General features: G+C 47.5%; 1 protein-coding gene across 2 annotated transcripts in view; it reads right to left on the reverse strand.

The window, feature by feature from the left end:
- MTHFD2L (methylenetetrahydrofolate dehydrogenase (NADP+ dependent) 2 like) overlaps positions 1-19017 on the reverse strand; it is a 97102-nt gene that overhangs the window by 30825 nt on the left and 47260 nt on the right. For both annotated transcript variants that reach the window (XM_075997879.1, XM_020284244.2), the window contains one exon: positions 17070-17162. In XM_075997879.1, the coding sequence (XP_075853994.1) occupies positions 17070-17162 (93 nt within the window). The remainder of the gene's footprint in view (positions 1-17069; positions 17163-19017) is intronic.

A 19017-nucleotide genomic window follows, 5' to 3' on the forward strand; every position in this document is an offset into this window, starting at 1 on the left:
CAGAGACAGGTGACACAGCTGTGTCTCTGTAGGTCTTGGCAGTGTCTTACCTGGCAATGGTAGCAAGGATTGGTGGGGGTGGCAGGGGTGGGGAGAGTGAGCAGCAATTCCAGAAATTTCAAATTACAAATCCACAAATTTTAGAGGAAGTGTGGATGTGTACCAGTTATTCTGCTCCATGTGGCATAAGAGGACAAGGTATAATATGAGTATTCTTCATGTGGGAAGATGGAATGACACTGAGCTTCTCTACATTAGGAACCAGCAGCTTCCCAGGAGGGACTCCAGTTTGCCATTAGGGCTGCGTAAGCGTGCAGTCCGAGTGGCGGACAGAACTTGGGCTGTAGAGGCAAGCAGAATTCCACTTTGACAACCGTAAATTTGTGATCTTACACTAATGGCAAGCCTTATACTCCACATTTATTAAAAAAATCCAATAGACACAATAATATTTCTTACCTCCTACCCTAAGTTTCCTGTTAAAATAAAATTAAGTAGAAGAAAGCATAGAGCATGCTTGGCATGCACCAGCACTCAGTGCATGATAACTGCCTTTGCCTTCTTAGTCTTCTAATTGAAATCTCAAACGTGACATGAATATTGTATCGCATATAGCTTTACTGATACGAGGTTACTAAAGTAAATGTCCATGTAATCAAAGTGTATATATCTTTTTAAATAAGTTGCTTCAGATCCTTTTTTCCTTCAAAAAAGTCAAGGTATAATTAAATTGCCATAATTTTTTTTATAATAATCATTGTTAATCTCTTTTTGGCATTTTTAGCAATTCAACTTATTTTGTGACTATCTAGTTACTTATTTTGGGTGTAAACAAATATACTCTATCAGCTTTCATGACCACATATAAATGAACTAAAATTGCTCTGATGTTACCTGTGTTAGCCACTGTTACACATAGCCACGGTCTCCAGGTGATACAGCAGGTATATACCAACACACACTCCTTGCTACTCATTGCTCTCCTTCAAACCCGAAGCCACACCTAAAGCAGGTAAGCAGGTACACTGGCCGACTCTCCACAAGACATTTCAAACACTGCCTCTGTACAGATTGTTACAACAGCATTGACGTGTAACATTTTGAACCCCATTTTTTAAAAATTTTGCTCTTTTTTAATTAGATGCATGGATGCTATCGCAGAGCCACAACTAATAATGACTATAAATCTAATGCAATCATTTTACTTTCTGCCAGTCAACACATGCCTGGAAGAAACATTCAACACACCGGACACACCACAGGAATGATGACTTCACCTGCAGACGGGCTCATATTCCTACCCACACTAGAAAGTAAAGCAATAGCATTATTTTCTAGTTCTTTTGCTGAAGACAGTCATCATTTCTCAGTTGTTTCCCTGCCTCCTCCCTATCTTTCCTTTAAACTCTGCAGGTGCAAGCTCTGAGTCAATAGTGCTCATGCAATGCCATATTAAGCCTTCATGAAGTGGGACAGCCCTAAACAAGGTATTACAGAGAATCTCAGGCTGAATAGGCCCTGAAGAGATCATCTGCCACTCCTCACTTTCTAGGAGAATAGCTTAAACCCATATAAGCACCTGACTTCTACTGAAGGAAATTCATCCCTTCAACAGCACGTCTTCTAGTCCTGAGAGTAAGGTTCTTCACTAGATATAAGAAACACAAAGATAAATAAGACTTAGTTCTGGCTGCAGGAGGTCACAATACAGTGAGACTCACTTTAATTCTGTAATTCTTACCATTCCCTACTCATCATATATCTAGGTCCTTTGTATGTTCTTCTCCTCTTTTATTATTTTGTTACACTCCATAATTCACAATATAATCCTTGAAAGAGAACTTGTCTACTTTAAATAGAGGTGGCATGTTATCCCATGTTAGCATGACATATTTAAATTTTACATAATATTAAGTTATATTTCATGCCTTACATAAGTGTTAAGTAGCTTTTTCACAACCATAAACTATGACTTCATATAGCCTCATACAAAGGAAGCTTTATTAAAACTTTTAAATCCACTGAAAGTATTGTGGGTTTAATGCCTTAAACCTTCTCTTCAGTGTAGTCCAGACGACATTTATTAGAGTCCCTTGCTGGAAGAGAGTGATGATATTCAAGGGGCATATCCAAAAAGGGAATAGAAACCCTATAGTAGATTTTAACTCACCTGATATACCAGGTGAGTTAAACTTTCCTGATATACCAGGAAAATCTATATTTGTGTTAGACACCACTCTTTATAAGATAATGATTACATACTCTACAACTTGAGAGGGCTTTCAATCCATACTAGCATGTAGGCCCCAGCATGTCATAAACTGCTCTCAGCACACCCTCAGGAAAGTTGAATGCACAGCATAGGTATGAAAGAATAAATAAACAAGTGAAACCAAAGAGAATAGACTCAAGTTCAAATTGAACTCATCATCTCCTCCCACCCACTTATCTTTTTCTCTCCCAAACTTTGCTTCCCTGCTGCCTTGTTAATGATAACACCATATACTCAGTTTCCAAAGGCGGCAAGTCCTTCTAGTCTATTTCATGTCTCTCCCTCTCACTTTCATCTACTCCTGTGTTAGTTTAGACTCTCACCAGTGCTACTTCCAGCCTCATCCCTGCTCAGAGGCTACCAGAGTGACTTTCCTATAATTTAAGTATGATCATGTTATTTCAGTACCTACACTATTTAAAGGTTACCCATGACCTACAGGCTAAAATCCAAATCTCTCAATTTGTTATGCAGGCTGGCCCTTCCCAAAGGATCATCTTCATCTTTTACTATTCATAGTCAGGTACCATCATTTTGAAAGTGTAAATATTTTCTTTGAGAGCACTTTATAGCTCTCATTCCCTTCTATTCTGCCTACTGAATTTCTGTCCATTCTATGAGATGGGATGCAGCTCAATAATGTAATCAGCAGAGTCAGCGGAACACAGCCATCACTCCCTCTCCAGTGATGCTCGCTCTGTTTTTCCTTTTCAGCCTCTGTCTCTGTCTCTGTCTCCATCTCTGTCTCTCTCCTTCTAGATAGACAGACAGACATATACATATCTATGCACATATGCACACACACCCCTAATATTGCACTAGCAAACTGTATAATACTACTTTGTTTGTACTTCTTTGTCCTCTGCTAGGTTCTGAGAATCTCAAGAGCTGAAACTATATTTTATGTATCTTTGTTTTTCTAGTACCTGACATAGGGCCTAATACATAGTAGTGGCAAAATTAATATCTGTTGAATGAGTGAATGAGCCCAAGAAAACATGTACAGACTTATACAATACAGTACTGTTTATAACAGCTATACATTGGAAATAATATACATATGCATCAACAGAAAATGAACACTCAGCCAATTGAGTGTTATACCACTGGAGCTATATAGTAACATGGGCAAATCTCTAAATCTTAATGTTAATCAGAACAAAACAAGTTACAGAAATGTATGACATGTAGAGATTGAGAATATGAATAACAATATTCAGATCAGACAAATCTGGGTGGAGATTATATAAGTATTCATATTATACTTTTGTTAACTTTATTCTTACGTACCTTTGTGTATATACTATATATTTCATAATACAAACCTTTTAAAGACCTGGTCATAAAACTATAACAAAGTGATAATGCCAAGGGCTAGAGACATATCTTGAAAGGGACCTCCCTGCCCCATGGTAATACACACATGTAACCAAGTAAAATTAAGTTTGAAAAGTGTATCATTTAACCATTAAATTACATTTCCAAGGAAATCTGTATTTCTCTACAAAGAAGAAAGATCTTTGATCTACTTGTTCTTTACTGAAGTTCTTTTGGATATTGCTATTAAGTCTTGTTTTACTCAAGAAAATTAGAAGTATATATATGCATTGAGAGAAGAACCTCCAAAGAAAAAAATAAACTTCTGCTTACCATGTACTGATACCATAAAGTGAAAATACTTGAAGGTGAAAAGATTTTAATTCCCTTTTCAAAAGCCCCTGCAGTTAGAGAAAATTGAGAAAAAAATACAAGGGTCTCAGGCAAACGAAGAAAAGGAAAGAAAACCTTTGAATGGTTCTTAAGTACTCAATTTTGAGGAAATGCTTTTTTTTTCAGTTTTTAAACAATACTTTATTAGACAAGTAGGGATTTGAGTTTAAATCAAAATTCAACTACATGGTTTTTGCATGTGATTTTCAAGATGACAATCCACTCTGAGGAAATGTTTTTACTTATATGAAGGCTAACATGGGTCAAGGAAAAATATAAAAGTTTGTATACTTTTTTTTACAATCTATGTTACCAAAATGTCATCAATATAAATAACAATTCTTTGGGTGCTACATTATAAATTTTCATATACTTTTGCTTAAAGTGTATTATAATTTTAGTCAAAGAGTCACAACACCATAGCAGACTGAAGGGAAGAAAAGCTATGTTAATTTAGCAGCCAATACATGCTAGGAGTTTAATTCTTTTTTTTTTTTTTTTTTTGAGTTTAATTCTTAACGTAGCCTGTGACACCAGTATTATTACCTCCATTTCACAATAGCTGAAAATGAAGCTTAGAGAGTTAGGTGTGATTTCTAAAGTTAAATTAAAATTGAAACCAAATCTTTCTTACTATAAAGACCATGATTCCTCCACTAGAACACCCTGCCTCATATTTGAGTTCCCTTCCCCTCACACCCCAGACTGCCGTCTTCCCTTGTGTATCCCTAAAGCTTCATAGCATAGTGATCTGTAATGACAACAGGCCTACAGAATGAGTACAAATGACACACGTGTCCATTATGTAAGTTAAAGCAGTTAATAACCTACATGTAAGGCATAAAACATACCTTAATATTAAATAACATATGTAGCCTTTGTTATACACAATGTTCAAATGTTAATTTTTGTTTTTGAGAATATAAGTAACCATTAATAATCAAATAAAAAACTTAAGACCAATATGATAAATGTATAGGTTCCTTGTGCAAATAATCTTAGCAAGTGGCAAAGTTGGGATTTAAATCCTGGAATTTACTTTAGCAAGGCCTGTGCATTTACTCTATTCTACACCATTGAAAATAATTGACAAAATTGAGATAAATGACAACTTTAGGAAGACGGAGAGGAACCTTGAGAGGAGAAGCAGAGGCAGCTAGAGGGGACAGGGTGGAGAAGAAGAAAGAGGGAATGGGAAGGGAAATGCCCTGCGTGAGGCCGTGAGATGTGCTGGCATCCGCACAGGAAGCAGCAGGACGGCAGGCGAGCGAGCCGCGCCCCCAGGCTGCGTGAGCGGACTGTTTCCATGCCCCACCTCTTGAGAAATTTCTCAGGCATCTTGAACATTACTAACTCTGCTCCAAAGAGGAGGAGATCATCAGAGGGAAAACTCCACTGAGCCCTAGATGTCTGCTAGGTGTGTACTTAAGACTGGATAATATGATGGGAGAAGTGGTGAAAGGAAGTTAGTTGGTCACTTTGTGATTATGACAAGTAAGCATGCGTATTCCAAATTACTGAATTGCCCGTTTACCCTGTTTTATATTACAGTGTCTGTTATTAAGTGTGCTGCAATAGAGACGCTAGAGTTATGACTGTGAAGGTTCAAACCTTATGCTGGAGGGAATGGCTTGGTGGGCAAACACCAGTTCTCACTGCCATGACACTGTATCCAGAGGTTCACATGCAAGTGGCATTGCCTCAGGAGCTCATCGCCTGAATACAGGTCGCACCAGGTTTACTCAGATGGATGGAGGGGCAATTGGACAATCCCTGTAAAAACTTGTCTATCCTGCATGTATAATGAAGATTCCTAGAACTTTTGCAAACTTAGGATGTCCCCCAGCTTCCTCTATGTGTGAGATACAGGGCAGCCCAAGGGTCTTTCAACATAATCTTTGAAGATTAGCCCGATTCTGGCTAGCTTTCCCTTCTTTATCAGTAGCCTCATACAAAGCTGATTGAGCCTCCCCTAAACTACCCCTTTCCTTTCAACTGTTCAATTTGCTTCCCGTGTTTTAGATGCCCATAATGGCCTCTTTACCCTTCATTCGCCCTTCTCATAATTTCTAATCTCAACATTTATCCTCAAATCAGTTCATTCATCCACTTAATGGTATGAACTATTCTTTTATGAACAATTTCACTTTTTTTGGCTTTATCAACTACTTTACAATGATAAACTAGGAATTTGGGGTAGCTTCCCAAAATAATACTACACTATGTAAATCAACTGATAACTAGAATAATTATTACATTTTTAAAAATTATATTCGTCAAAATACACCAGCTAAATTTGTATCAATTTGAGCAAGTCCTTGTTCTAGTTTTAATCTCAAAATCAATGTAGCACACACACTTGTTGGGCACCCACTACGTGTCAGATATTATTCTACGCACTTACCTACCAAGCTAAAATAATAAAGTAGCAGGCCCATGCATGCTGTACTCTAGTGGAGATGATGACAACTTCAGTGCTATAGCCACGGTACATCAAAGTGCCCTAGAAACCAATTTCTCTCTGTGAACTCAGAGAGGGACTTGAAGCCTCTTTCTTCTAATTGCATAGTGTGACAGAGTCTGATTTGTCAGGTCTGAGCTTCTAAGTCAAAATCTTGATTTTGGAGGAAATGGTCACAAGGTAAGTGATGTAGGGTGAAACCTGTAAGATTAGTATTATGACAAACTGGAGGGGTGAGATTAATATTAACACAAGCTAATATTATTCATGCCTCAGGATCTTCACATGATTTCTTTTGAGTTTTTTGTTCTGCAAGCCCATTGCATGATTTCATCACCACATTCCTCACTTTGACGTTATCAATCTTCCTGACATATCATGCAATCCTCCTCCTTCTACTCTTTCTGATTTCTTCTAGACAAGACTGCTTCCATTTAAGCTGATGTTCCAGTTATGACAGTGGCCCAGCCCTCCCTGCTCCAGCCACTGCTCCAGTAGGTGTGAGCAGCTCTTGGCCGAAGAGAAACCCGAGCGGCACACGGAGAGCTGGAGACTCAGCCTTATTTCGCCGACGGGCTCAGAGACACACATCTGCCACCAACTCTGAGCACCCCTTTTTCATTTTCTTTTAGTTTTATACCTTTTTGGGGGGTTACAGTCAGTCAATGGCAAGTTTTCACAAAAGTTACTTCATTTACATGGTAGTCAGCCAATCAGAAGTATGTCCCCAAATCACTTCATCGGCTGTGAGTATTAGTAGCTGCTCAATTTAGGAGCGGGATAAGCGAAACAGGCGGGTTTTGGTGGAACGCCCTGACATCCCCCCCTTTTGATGCTTCTTTTGCCTCTAGACAGGAGCATCAACTTCCAAGGGATTACTACTGAAGGGGTGACAGCCCCGTAGGGCCACTATGCGGGCTGTGGCCCAATGAGTTACCGTTGTCTCCATACACTTCATCAGGGTGCTGAGTAGGCATGGGCCTGTGGTTACCAAGAGGAGGACAGTTATCAGTGGCCCTGCCAAAGGGAGTAACCGAGAGGTCCATTGTCCCAGATCAAGGCCCCATCCTGAGTCTAGTTCTCATTTTCTCTTTTGAAGCCTCTCTTTCAGTTCCCTTACTGGGCAGTGACGTCCCTGGCCGATTTACGTAGCAACAGCGCTCTTCTCCAAGAATGCACAGGTCCCCCCGTTTCTGCAGTGAGGAGATGCAGTGCCCACCTATTTTGCAGCGCGACCCTCGCCAGTGAGTCCAGCTGGCTCTGGAGGGATAGCGAGGAATCTGCTATCTGAGGGGAACCTTGCTGGGTTCACTGAGTTTTCTCACTCCTGGGGGGCCTGGACTTTGTATGGCTTTTCTGTTTGTGTTCCTAATTTGATAAGCTCTGCCTTGACCTCCCTTTGTAAGTTTTCTTTAGCCTGGTCTTGGGCTCCTCCTCCGTCGGTTATTCCGGCGTGACCATAACAGGTCCCACAAGCCGTGCTTCCCCTCGAATAACCGGAGCAGGAGCCCAGTGAGCCTGTGATTATTGCTGTGCGGTACTTTTTACCATTATACAGGCACTCTGTGGCCTGAATGTAGCAGGAGCTGTCAAGGTGGGTGACTGACTTGAACCCTTTGCTTTTCCCTGGGCCTCTGTCCTAGCACATTCGCACTGCCGTAGCTGCCCTGGGGGCAGTCGGTGGCTGCAACTGTGCAGACCCTTTCCAGGAACAGTTCGCCCACAAACACCCTATGTAGCCAGAATAAAAGGCGACCAGGGCACGTCTTTGCAGTTTAGTCCAGTCTTTTGGAGCCACAGCCCAGAGTCCCAGTCCCAAAAGGATGGTCAGCAGCCCGACAGTGATCCGAGTCAAATGTCAGCAGTCCCACTCAGCGTTTCCCTTTCTTGTCCGTCTCGGCAGAGTTTGGTCTGGCAGGTTGTCGTCTGAGTTGGCGTTTCAGCGGGTTTTGTGGGTCTGGTCTCGCTGTCCAAGGTCCAGCCGCGTGTCCGTCTCAGCTCGCTTTACTCGGGTGTGGTGGATCCATGGTGCTACACCTGCAACTTTAACAGCGGTGGGGGTAACCAATATCACAGTGTGGGCCCCCTCCATGTGGGTTCTAAGGGTTCCCGTTTCCAATCTTTGACCCAGACTTGATCTCCCGGTTGGTATGAGTGAACCAGGAGCCCTAGCTTAATTGATTCCTTTCCTGAATGGTCTGGTGGATGGTAGCTAAGCTCTTCCCTAGAGCCTGAAGTTGCCTTGCTGGGTTTCAGTCTCCAAGCTGCCCTGTGTCCCAGTTAAGGTGCTTTATGATGGGAGGTGGCCTGCCATACAGTATCTCAAAGGGCGAATAAGCATTAGGGCCGGCGCACACCTTACTCGCAACAGGGCTAGGCTCAACATGTCTGTCCAGGGTAGCCGTGTCTCTTGGCATAACTTTGCCAGTGCATTCTTAAGGGTTCGGTCCATGCGGTCTACTTTCCCTGAACTTTGAGGTCTGCAGGCCATGTGCAGCTCACACTAAATGCCTAGCGTCTTAGAGAGGATCTGCGTGGCCTCGGCTGTGAAGCCCGGCCCATTGTGGCTTCCAGTAGAGAGGGGTAAGCCGTACCGAGGGATGACTTCTCTCGAGAGGAGCTTCACCACTTCTCTGGCTTTTTCTGTCCCGGTGGGAATAGCCTCTACCCACCGGGAGAAGGTGTGGGTTAGCACCAGTAGATATTTATATCCTCGCTCAGTTTGACCTCTGTGAAGTCCACTTCCACATCCTCAAAAGGGGTTGTCCCGGTATGCTGAACTCCTGGGATAGGTCTTGGTCTAGCCACCGGGTTATTTTTAGCACAGGTCTGGCCTCGTAGGCAGAGCGTCGCTGCTACCGCGGGGAGCTTGGCTATGTGACAGTACCGGCTTAACAGCTGAGTGACAGCAGCCTTTCCTAGGTGCGTCAACCCATGATACCGGGACACAATGGGGTAAGCCAGTTTCTCTGGGACAAAGATGGCTTGGTTGGGCGGTTGCCACCGTCCTTCCTTAGTCCTGGCAGCTTGCTTCTGTTCCGCCCATCGGTCTTCCCCTAGCTTGTTTCTAGGGTTTTCTGGCCACTCAGGAGCCAAGAGGACCTGCCTCTCGGCAGTGGGGCCTCTGGCTGTCTGGTCTCAGCTGCCTCTCTCGCAGCTGGGTCTGCCAACCTGTTGCCAGTGGCAACCGAGTCCCTGCCCCTTTGGTGTCCCCTGCCATGGATGACCGCCACCTCCTCTGGGGTCCATACTGCCTCCAGCAGCTGAAGGATCTCTTCCGTGTTTGTAATTTCTTTTCCTCCCGCAGTCAACAGTCCCCTTTGCTTATAGATTGCCCCGTGTACGTGGCCTGTAGCGAAGGCATATTTGGAGTCTGTGTACACACTGACCCTTTCATCTTGGGCATGCCTGCGGGCTGGAATGGGCGCCCATAGTTCTGCCCTCTGGGCTGACCACCCTTGCGGCAGGGCCCCGACATGACGGCCTGGCTCCCTGTGGTGACTGCGCAGCCAGCGCTTGCCATTCTGGATGTAGCCGCTGCCGTCTGTGTAGAGCTCTAGGTCGGGCGCCGGCCCGGGCTGTCCTTTAAATCTGGCCGGCTCGCGTAGACCTCTTCCAGGCCTCGGCACAGTCATGGTCCGGGGCCCTGGCTCGGTGGGAAGGAAGGTGGCAGGGTTTAAGGCCCGCATTCTCGATGGGGACTCGTGGATTTTCGCGCAGCAGCCCTTGGTGCTGCGCCAGCCGACTGCTAGACAGCCATCGGTGTCCCGACGTGTTCATCAATGCCACCGCGGCGTGCGGGACCTGCACACGGATGTTTTGCCCGAGAGTGAGCTTGTCCGCCTCCTTGATCAGCAAGACGGTTGCTGCCAGTGCTCGCGGGGGAGGTGGCCATCCCGACGCCACTGAGTCCCGCTGTTTGGACAGGTAGGCTACCGGCCTCTGCCAGGGCCACCGTCTGTGTCAGTACGCCCAAAGCCACCGCTGCTTTTCGTGCACGAACAAGTTGGAGCCTTTGGTGAGGGCCGGTGACCCCAACGCGGGGGCTTTCTTGAGCAACTCTTTTAATTCTTGAAAAGCCCTCCCCTGGCTTTCAGTCCATTCTAGTTCCCCACTATCGCCCGCGATGCCTCATATAAGGGTTTGGCTTTTAGGGAGAAGCCTGGTAGCCACACGCGGCAGAATCCTGCTGCCCGGGGAACTCCCGCCGCCGTCTCCGCCGCGGGCCGTGGGATGGTGCGGACGGCGTGCGGCGATCCTGCCCCAGTGTGCGGCGCCGCGGGTGACGTGGGAGCTCGGTACTTGACCTGCTGTCCGCAGCTCTGTGCCTCTCCCAGGAAACCTCACATCCTTTATCTGTGAGCAGCTGTGAGACAGCGGGGTCCCTGCTCGCAGTCCTTTTTAGTCACTCCCGTCAGGAGGTCGGCGACGTATGGCAGCAGTGTGCGGCGAGTCTCCTCTCGTGGGAAGGAGTTTAGGTCTGTGGCCAAGGCCTCCCCGAACAGCGTCGCTGAGGTTTTGACCCCTGTGGCAGCCGCGTCCAGGTGAGCTGAGTTTCCCTTCCTGTCTGGGGTCTTCCCATTCAAAAGCAAACAACGCTGGCTCGCTGGTGCCAGTCGCAGGCAAAAGAATGCATGGTTTGAGTACAGGCCGGAGAACCAGGCGGCAGAGGTGGGATGAGTCCCGGGAGGGAGTACGGCTTCGGGACCACGGGTGGAGGGTCGTCGTGGCCTCACTGACCAGCTGCAGGTCCTGGACAGGGCGGTAAGCCCCTCCGTTTGGCTTTGTCACGGGCAGGAGCGGCGTGCTCCAAGGGGACTTCGCCTCAGCCCCTGGATGTCCCGTATCCCTCCTCGTGCTTCTCTGGAGAGGGCACTGCCGTCTCCAGGCCGGCCGGGCACCCGGCTTTGCCTCGGCCACTAAAGGGGCGTGCTGGTGCGCAACACGGGTGGGGGGTTGTCTTCTGCCCAGACCAGCGGGAAGTCTCGCCTAAGCGCGATGGGATCCTGCTCCTCCGCGGCTCCCTCCCGCGGCCTCCACGCTGCTCCTCCGCGTCTCCCTCCCGCGGCCTCCACGCTGCTCCTCCGCGTCTCCCTCCCGCGGCCTCCACGCTGCTCCTCCGCGTCTCCCTCCCGCGGCCTCCACGCTGCTCCTCCGCCTCTCCCTCCCGCGGCCTCCACGCTGCTCCTCCGCGTCTCCCTCCCGCGGCCTCCACGCTGCTCCTCCGCGTCTCCCTCCCGCGGCCTCCACGCTGCTCCTCCGCGTCTCCCTCCCGCGGCCTCCACGCTGCTCCTGGCGGCACCGCGACCGCCGGTGCTGGGGCCGCTCCTGCCGCGCCGAGCCCGGGCTCGCGGGCCGAGGGGTGGAAGGTTATCTGTGCTCCTAGTTTGCTCAATAAATCCCGTCCCAGGAGAGGCACTGGACACTGGCACGTAGAGGAACTCAAGCCTTATCCGGTGTCCTCCCATCCGCGGCCGAGGCTGACAGAGGGCCTGGCAGCCCGATTGCCAGCGGCTCCTGTTACGGCGTCTCTCGTTTGCGAGAGGGCCACGGGGTTGTTAGGACCGAATTTCAGCCCCAGCATCTACCATAACTGTCATTTGTTGTCCCCCTATCTTGGTTCTGACCACAGCTTCCGGGGCCGAGAGTGGGGACCCGGCGGCCCTACTCGGAGTCCATGCCAGCGAGCCCTGTCGGGCCTGGGCCTCCGACCCGGTGAGCGGCCTCACACGGAGCCCCTTCTCGCAGGTCCTCTGGTTCCGGCCGGGATCCGGTCCCGCAGCCACCCCCTGGGCCGTCCAGGATCCTCGTGCTGGCAAGTGTGGACAGGAGTGGCCGGCATCTTCCCAGGTCGCCGGTGGGTCTGAAAGATGGACTCTGGGAGGTCGCTGAGGGCCTCCCCGAATATGACGGGCGCGGTGCTCCATTCAGGAGTGGCGTGGACAAGGGCTGGTAGTACAGGCGTGCTGGCCCGGCTGGGGTGCCGTGTTCCGGACCTGAGTGGGTCCTTGGCCTTCACGCGGGCCGTCTGAAGGGTAGGGCGGGCGGACCGCAGCCCGCGCGAGGGGGTCTCTTCTGCCTGGGGCGACTCCCTGGGGCTCCTCCCGGGGCGGCTCACGCATGGCGGGCTCACGCTCCCGGAGAGGGCGCTGGGGGCGCCGGGAGGGGCGGCAGTGGGAGTGCATGTCGGTGGGTCTTCCGTGGAGTCGCCCTGGCCCATGGGCTTCGTCTTGGGGGCGCGTGCCTTTCGAGCTACCAGCACCCTGCTCTGCCCCTTATCAACGCAGAACCGCGCCCAAGGGGGTGGCGTTTGGGCGTCTCCAGCCCAGAGTCTATGTAAGGGACTTGGTCTGGATGTCCGGGTTCCCGTGACACTCGCCGCACGGCCTGGACTTTTGGCAGGTGGAGAGTGCCTTCGCAGGCCATCCTGCTCCGGAGGGGGGCCACGCTATCCCGCACAGGGTGTAGCCTGCCCGCGTCACGCTCACTCCATAATCCCCTTAAAATCCCTTCTTGAAAGTTCGTATCTTGCACTTTAGAACTGCAGGTTTTGACTCGGACCTGCCGGACCGTAACTGGCCCTCTACACCCCTGTACGCCCCTGTGCGCCCCTCTACATCACTCTGCGCCGACAGTGCCCTCCCTTCCTTCCTGCTGTGCCTGGCCCCCCGCCCCTCCCGTCATGAACGGAGTCTCCGGACAGACAAGGGGTGGGGGCTCCACTCGGTGTCTGCCTGGCTGCGTCCCTCGCGGGAGCGTAGGCGCATCCCGGCCAAGGCGCGCCCGCATAAGCCCCGGCTCGGACACGGGGAGTGCATCGCCGTTAGCCGCACGCACTGCCGCAGAACCGCAGGGCGGGCCCGCTCACGCCCGTCGCGAAGCCGTGGGCCACAGACTCCGCCCGCAAGCAGTCACCGAGGTGCTCCCACTCGCGCGTGCACACAGCGGTTACACGTTCCCACCCACGGGCGCCCTGACTCTCGGGAGGTGACCCAGCTCCTCTCCCGCCGAACCCGTGGCCTGCCAGGGTCGGTCCGGGACCTCGCCTTGCCAGACGTCCTGCTTGCTTCTCAGCTAGTCGCGTCTCCACTGGTCGGGGAGACCCTGGTGCGCGTCTCCACCATGTCCGGGGAGACCCTGGTGCGCGTCTCTACCGTGTCGGGGAGACCCTGGTCCGCGTCTCCACTAGTCGGGGAGACCCTGGTGCGCGTCTCCACTGTGTCCGGGAGACCCTGGTGCGCGTCTCCACTGTGCCCGGGGAGACCCTGGTGCGCGTCTCCACTGTGTCCGGGAGACCCTGGTGCGCGTCTCCACTGTGCCCGGGGAGACCCTGGTGCGCGTCTCCACTGTGCCCGGGGAGTCTCTGGTGCGCGTCTCCACTGTGTCCGGGAGACCCTGGTGCGCGTCTCCACTGTGCCCGCGGATACCCTGGTCCGCGTCTCCACTGTGCCCGGGGAGACCCTGGTGCGCGTCTCCACTGTGTCCGGGAGACCCTGGTGCGCGTCTCCACTGTGTCGGGGAGACCCTGGTGCGCGTCTCCACTGTGCCCGGGGAGTCCCTGGTGCGCGTCTCCACTGTGTCGGGGATACCCTGGTCCGCGTCTCCACTGTGCCCGGGGAGACCCTGGTGCGCGTCTCCACTGTGCCCGCGGATACCCTGGTGCGCGTCTCCACTGTGCCCGCGGATACCCTGGTGCGCGTCTCCACTGTGCCCGGGAAGACCCTGGTGCGCGTCTCCACCGCGTCTCCACTGTGTCGGGGAGACCCTGGTGCGCGTCTCCACCGCGTCTCCACTGTGTCGGGGAGACCGCAGCCCGGCGGCGGCTGGAGGTCCCGCAAAGGGCGGTTCGGCCGGCTCGGCTCTGTCGGGGAGGTCCCGCCGCCCGCCGTGCCCCTCCTGAACCGTGGCTCCACGGGCCAGCGTGGTCGGGTTTCCCGGTCAGGGAACCAAAATGTTCCCGCAAGTGCGAACAGCTCCTGGCCCAAGAAAAACCCGAGCGGCACACGGAGGGCTGGAGAGGCAGCTTCATTTCGCCGGCGGGCTCAGAGAGGCATGTCTGCCACCAGACTCTGAGCGCCCCGCTTCCGTTTCCTTTTAGTTTGATACCTTTTTGGGGGTTACAGTTAGCCAATGGCAAGTTTTCGAAAAAGTTACTTCATTTACATAGTAGTCAGCCAATGAGAAGTATGTCCCAAAAGTTACTTCATTTACATGGTAGTCAGCCAATCAGGAGTACGTCCCAAATCACCTCATCAGCTGTATTAGTAGCTGCTCAATTTAGGAGCGGGATAAGCGAAAGAGGCGGGTTTTGGTGGAACGCCCTGACACACCTCTGCCATTAGGTCTCTATCTTCTTCTTCACTACTCACTGCTAATTTTACTTGTTTATTTCCCACACAGAATGCATGATACAGTCATTTTGGTGATACTTTATTCCTATTGTCTGGTTATATGGAATTTCTTTTTTACATTCATGCACATTTTCTGTATAATTTCATTGTAATTTACAAATATCTACATGTTCTATCCTTAAATTCTCCAGGTGGTTATTAATGAAGTAGAAATGTAGCAATCTTTAATTATTTCTTATAAATTTTCAATTTTCTTCTCCCAAGTTTCCCGTTAGCCAAATATTTATTTCTTCAGAATGACAGCAGAGCTATATACAGGGCTGTCCTCCGGCATTCAGCATACCTTTGTAACTAGCAAGAGGCATTAGAGGGGGAATATCAATGCGAGGCAAGGAACAGGACTTGTTCCTGCCATCTTTGTTCAAAATGTCTCTGGCCTGGATGGGGATGGTGTGTGGCCCACTTGGCTACATACAAAATAGCTGCTCACACGACTGGTGCCCTCTGGTGGCACCTAGGGAGACAGCTGCGGGAGAGCTTTAATTGTGTCACCACACCTAGGGGCCTGACGATCTCCTGGCTCCTATTTTGTTAATCCTGTATAGGCTTGATCCTTGCTTTTTCTTCCCTTTATTTTCCCTTTCTAAGAAATCTATAGGAGAAACTCAAGGATGATGATGGTATCAGCATTATGACTTGTGACATAAGGTTTGATTTAGTCACAAGAGAATGTCAGTGGCTCTTGCAAGAGGATTATGAGCACACAATTGCCATTTGTCCTAACAATAAAACTTGAGCAGGAACGCATGCTGAGAGCTTTTGCTCCACTGCAAGAAAATTTCCAATTGCTGTGATAATTGATAAATGGTAACTAAGGGCAACTGTGAAATATTCTGTACAAGCTGTTAACATTAGGGTCAAATAACATCTTTTAAATATAATGTAAATTTGATTCTGTCTGAAGTTAGAGAAGACAAAGATGATCACTCGGATTCCTCTCTATTCACAAATTCTGAGTCTTATGTGTGAACATTACAAATATTTTTAAAAAGAAGTCAATATAATATTTATCTGCCATAAGTGCATCAGTATCTGTAGCAATATTTCACGTAATGTTGCTCTGTGGTCTGAAAAGGTCTATGGCTTCTCTAAACATGTCTGACTTCTGTCAATCCAGCTCAAAACTGTACATTTGATATCACCTGAATATATTAAATACTTTCTCAGAACTGGAGGAAACATCAAAACTCAGTGATCCCAACCCTGTGCTCAGACATGGACATTCTCTACAATGGTTCTACATGGCAGAGAGTAAAGAAGGAATGCAATATCTTCCCCAGAGAACATGTGTTCACAATAATCACAACTGTTTATGTGTGTTTTTAGCCATGACCTTTGATTTATAAAAATATTTTAATAACATTGAAAGAAGACATGAAATATTTTTGTCACTCAAAATGGGGGCAAGAGCTGATAAACACTGACAAATATAATGCTCTACAAGGTCCTACTTATGTTTTTATCTGTCTTCCTAATCACCACAGTGATAGAGAACTCACTACCTCAAAAATTGGTAACTTTGAGGCAGCTCTTATTATTGTCAAGGTTTGGGTTGGGGTTTTGTTTTCCCCCTAATGTAAAAACAAAACAAAGCAAAACACACACAAAATCTATTGTTTCTCTTTAGGTCATACTTTTTCTCTTCCAGACCAAACATCCTCAGTTCACCAGACCAAACTCCTATGTCATCTTTTATAGAAAAATTCTCATCCTAGATGCTCTCCTTTAATGATCTCATCCTTTAACTTTTCCCCTAAAGTCTAGAACATAATTCTTCAGCCTGGGTGTGGCCAGTGCAGCACAGTGGCTGTCTCTTCTCCACACCTTAACATGCTATTTTCAGTGATACAACTTGGAAGTACAAGTTTCACTTTTTTCCCCCATAGCCACAGTACATTATTGACCTGCACTGACCTTTTGTTGTAAATGCTGTTCAGTCGTGTTTGTCAAAGCAATTGGCAAAGTGCGCATCTGTTCTTGTACTTAATCTGTCATCCCAAAGGCTGTCTGGGTTTTCCATAGTGAAGTAACAAATGCTAACGTATGCACAATGGACCAATGTGATGATTGCCAGGAGACAGAACCCAGTTGACAGAAGTTAGTCAGACATATACTTAACTCTCCCAAGAAGCTGTTCTTTCAAACATGTCAGCAATTAGGGAAGGAATTACTCTGCTGGTGACATTCCACCAAGTAACAGTCACGAAGGACTTACCTGCCGCGACAATGATAATGTCTGCCAGCTGAGTATGGATCTTCAACTGTTCTTTGGGGGTGTATCTGTGAGTTATTGTCACAGTTGCATCACCTGGAATACATAAGAATTTCCATTAATAATTACTGAGCTTTTTCAAATTTTACAAACGCTCTAAACCTAGAAGAGTTTCAGTTATTTCCTAAGAGTAGAAAAGTTGTTTTGACATGACTAATCGCTTTGAGAGCAAAAGATAGGTAAGGAAATCTCCTTGAATCAAAATATTGTACCCTGCAAGCAAATGCATGGAAAACCAAATGAGACCAAATGAGGGTAAGTGCTGACTATCATAGGAAAGCTGTAAGCAGGGTCCTAGAAACCCAAGATTTAAAATTCTGTATTGACTAGCTAATACATTGATGTAGGGGTTACTCATTGGCTTGATAATGACAGACAAATAAATACTGTAAGCCACACGGCAAGTGCACTGAAAATGGGGCAACATAGTGTGGGAGTATAGGTAAAAGGTTGATTTTGTCTGGGGGAGGTGTCAAGGAAGGGATCCTAAAGGAAGCAATATATATTTTTTAGGTCTTAAAGCATGAGTAGAAGTATACTATTCAGGGAAAGAAGAAAAGGGCATTTCAAGCTCAAAGAATAGCAGAAAAAACATGAACCAACTTTGAAATGATGTGTTTAGAAAAAAGTGAAGAGGTCTAGTATTTAACAGGAAGTGTATGCATGAAAACTTTAAAGGAGTGATGGTTGAGTAAGAGAGGCAAGCAGCCTGAAAGATACCAATGTTTAAAGCGGGAGCCAATGAAGAGGAGTGGGAGAAAGGTGGTGATGAGCTGCAGTCAAGAGAAGGGTTTGGTAACCATGGCTATGTGAGACTCTGTTCTCTCTTCTCCTCCTGGAAGATGTGCAAATGCTACACAGTTAACAACAACAAAAATTGCAAAATCTCCATTTTTAGAGAAAACTAGAAAACATATTTTCTACAGACTCCAAAAACATGTAAGAGTTTTCAAAAGCAGCAGGTAGTGAGTATCACATAGGGAGAAAGGCAGCAAAGAAGTGCAGACAATGACAAGATGGCCAGCAGCAGCAGCGTTCTGAAAATGACGACAAAAACATACTTCCTGAAGGTGAAGCATTCACCACAAGTGCAAAAAATATAGTTTTCTTAATCGAGGCAGAGAGAACAGAAATAAAGGCAGGGTAGCCTTGTTGGACCCAGCAGAGTTGAAAGTGGGTGGTGACACATCCACAGAGAAGAGCTATCTCGGCAGAGAGCGGCCTGACTCTCTAAAAGCAGCAAGGAGCTAGAAGACACCTCCTCCCTAACTCCCAGCGGAAGTGTCCTGTAAACAGGAGATCCAAGAAATTCAACTCATTCAATAATAAGTAATAAAAATGAAGGTGACACAGCAACAATAAAAGGGTACTATCAGGCCCAACCCAGGGGAATTTAGGGGTGCATTTTGGAATGAAGGTGTTTTGGTTCTAGTGATAATTAGTTATCTAATAGATGCCTATATGCATTTGTCTAAACTAATGAAATTGCACATCAAAAAGAATGACTTGTACTATATACAAGTTTTTAAAAATTAAAAGATACATTTAAAAAGTGGCAGAATCAAGAAAAACCAGGCAAAGCAAAAGCAAAACAAAAATTTAAAGGATTTACTAACATATCAATAAACAACAAAAAATGTTGTCATCGAAAAGTTGAATGTTATGGCAAGACATTTTACCAAAATTTTTAAAAGTTAGAACTTCAGGTTATAAAAAATGGGGGAAAAATAATTGAATCCATACAAATTGAACTATAATGGTCCACACTGAGACATATTTTAGTAAAGTTCCTGGATTTTAAAGATAAAACAAGAATCCTATTAGTCCCAGACAAAAATTCAGATCTCTGCATTCAATCTCAGAAACTAACAAAGCAGTATCTATAAGTGAC

This window comes from Microcebus murinus, chromosome 26 (assembly GCF_040939455.1).
Source record: "Microcebus murinus isolate Inina chromosome 26, M.murinus_Inina_mat1.0, whole genome shotgun sequence".
Taxonomy (NCBI): Eukaryota; Metazoa; Chordata; class Mammalia; order Primates; family Cheirogaleidae; genus Microcebus; species Microcebus murinus.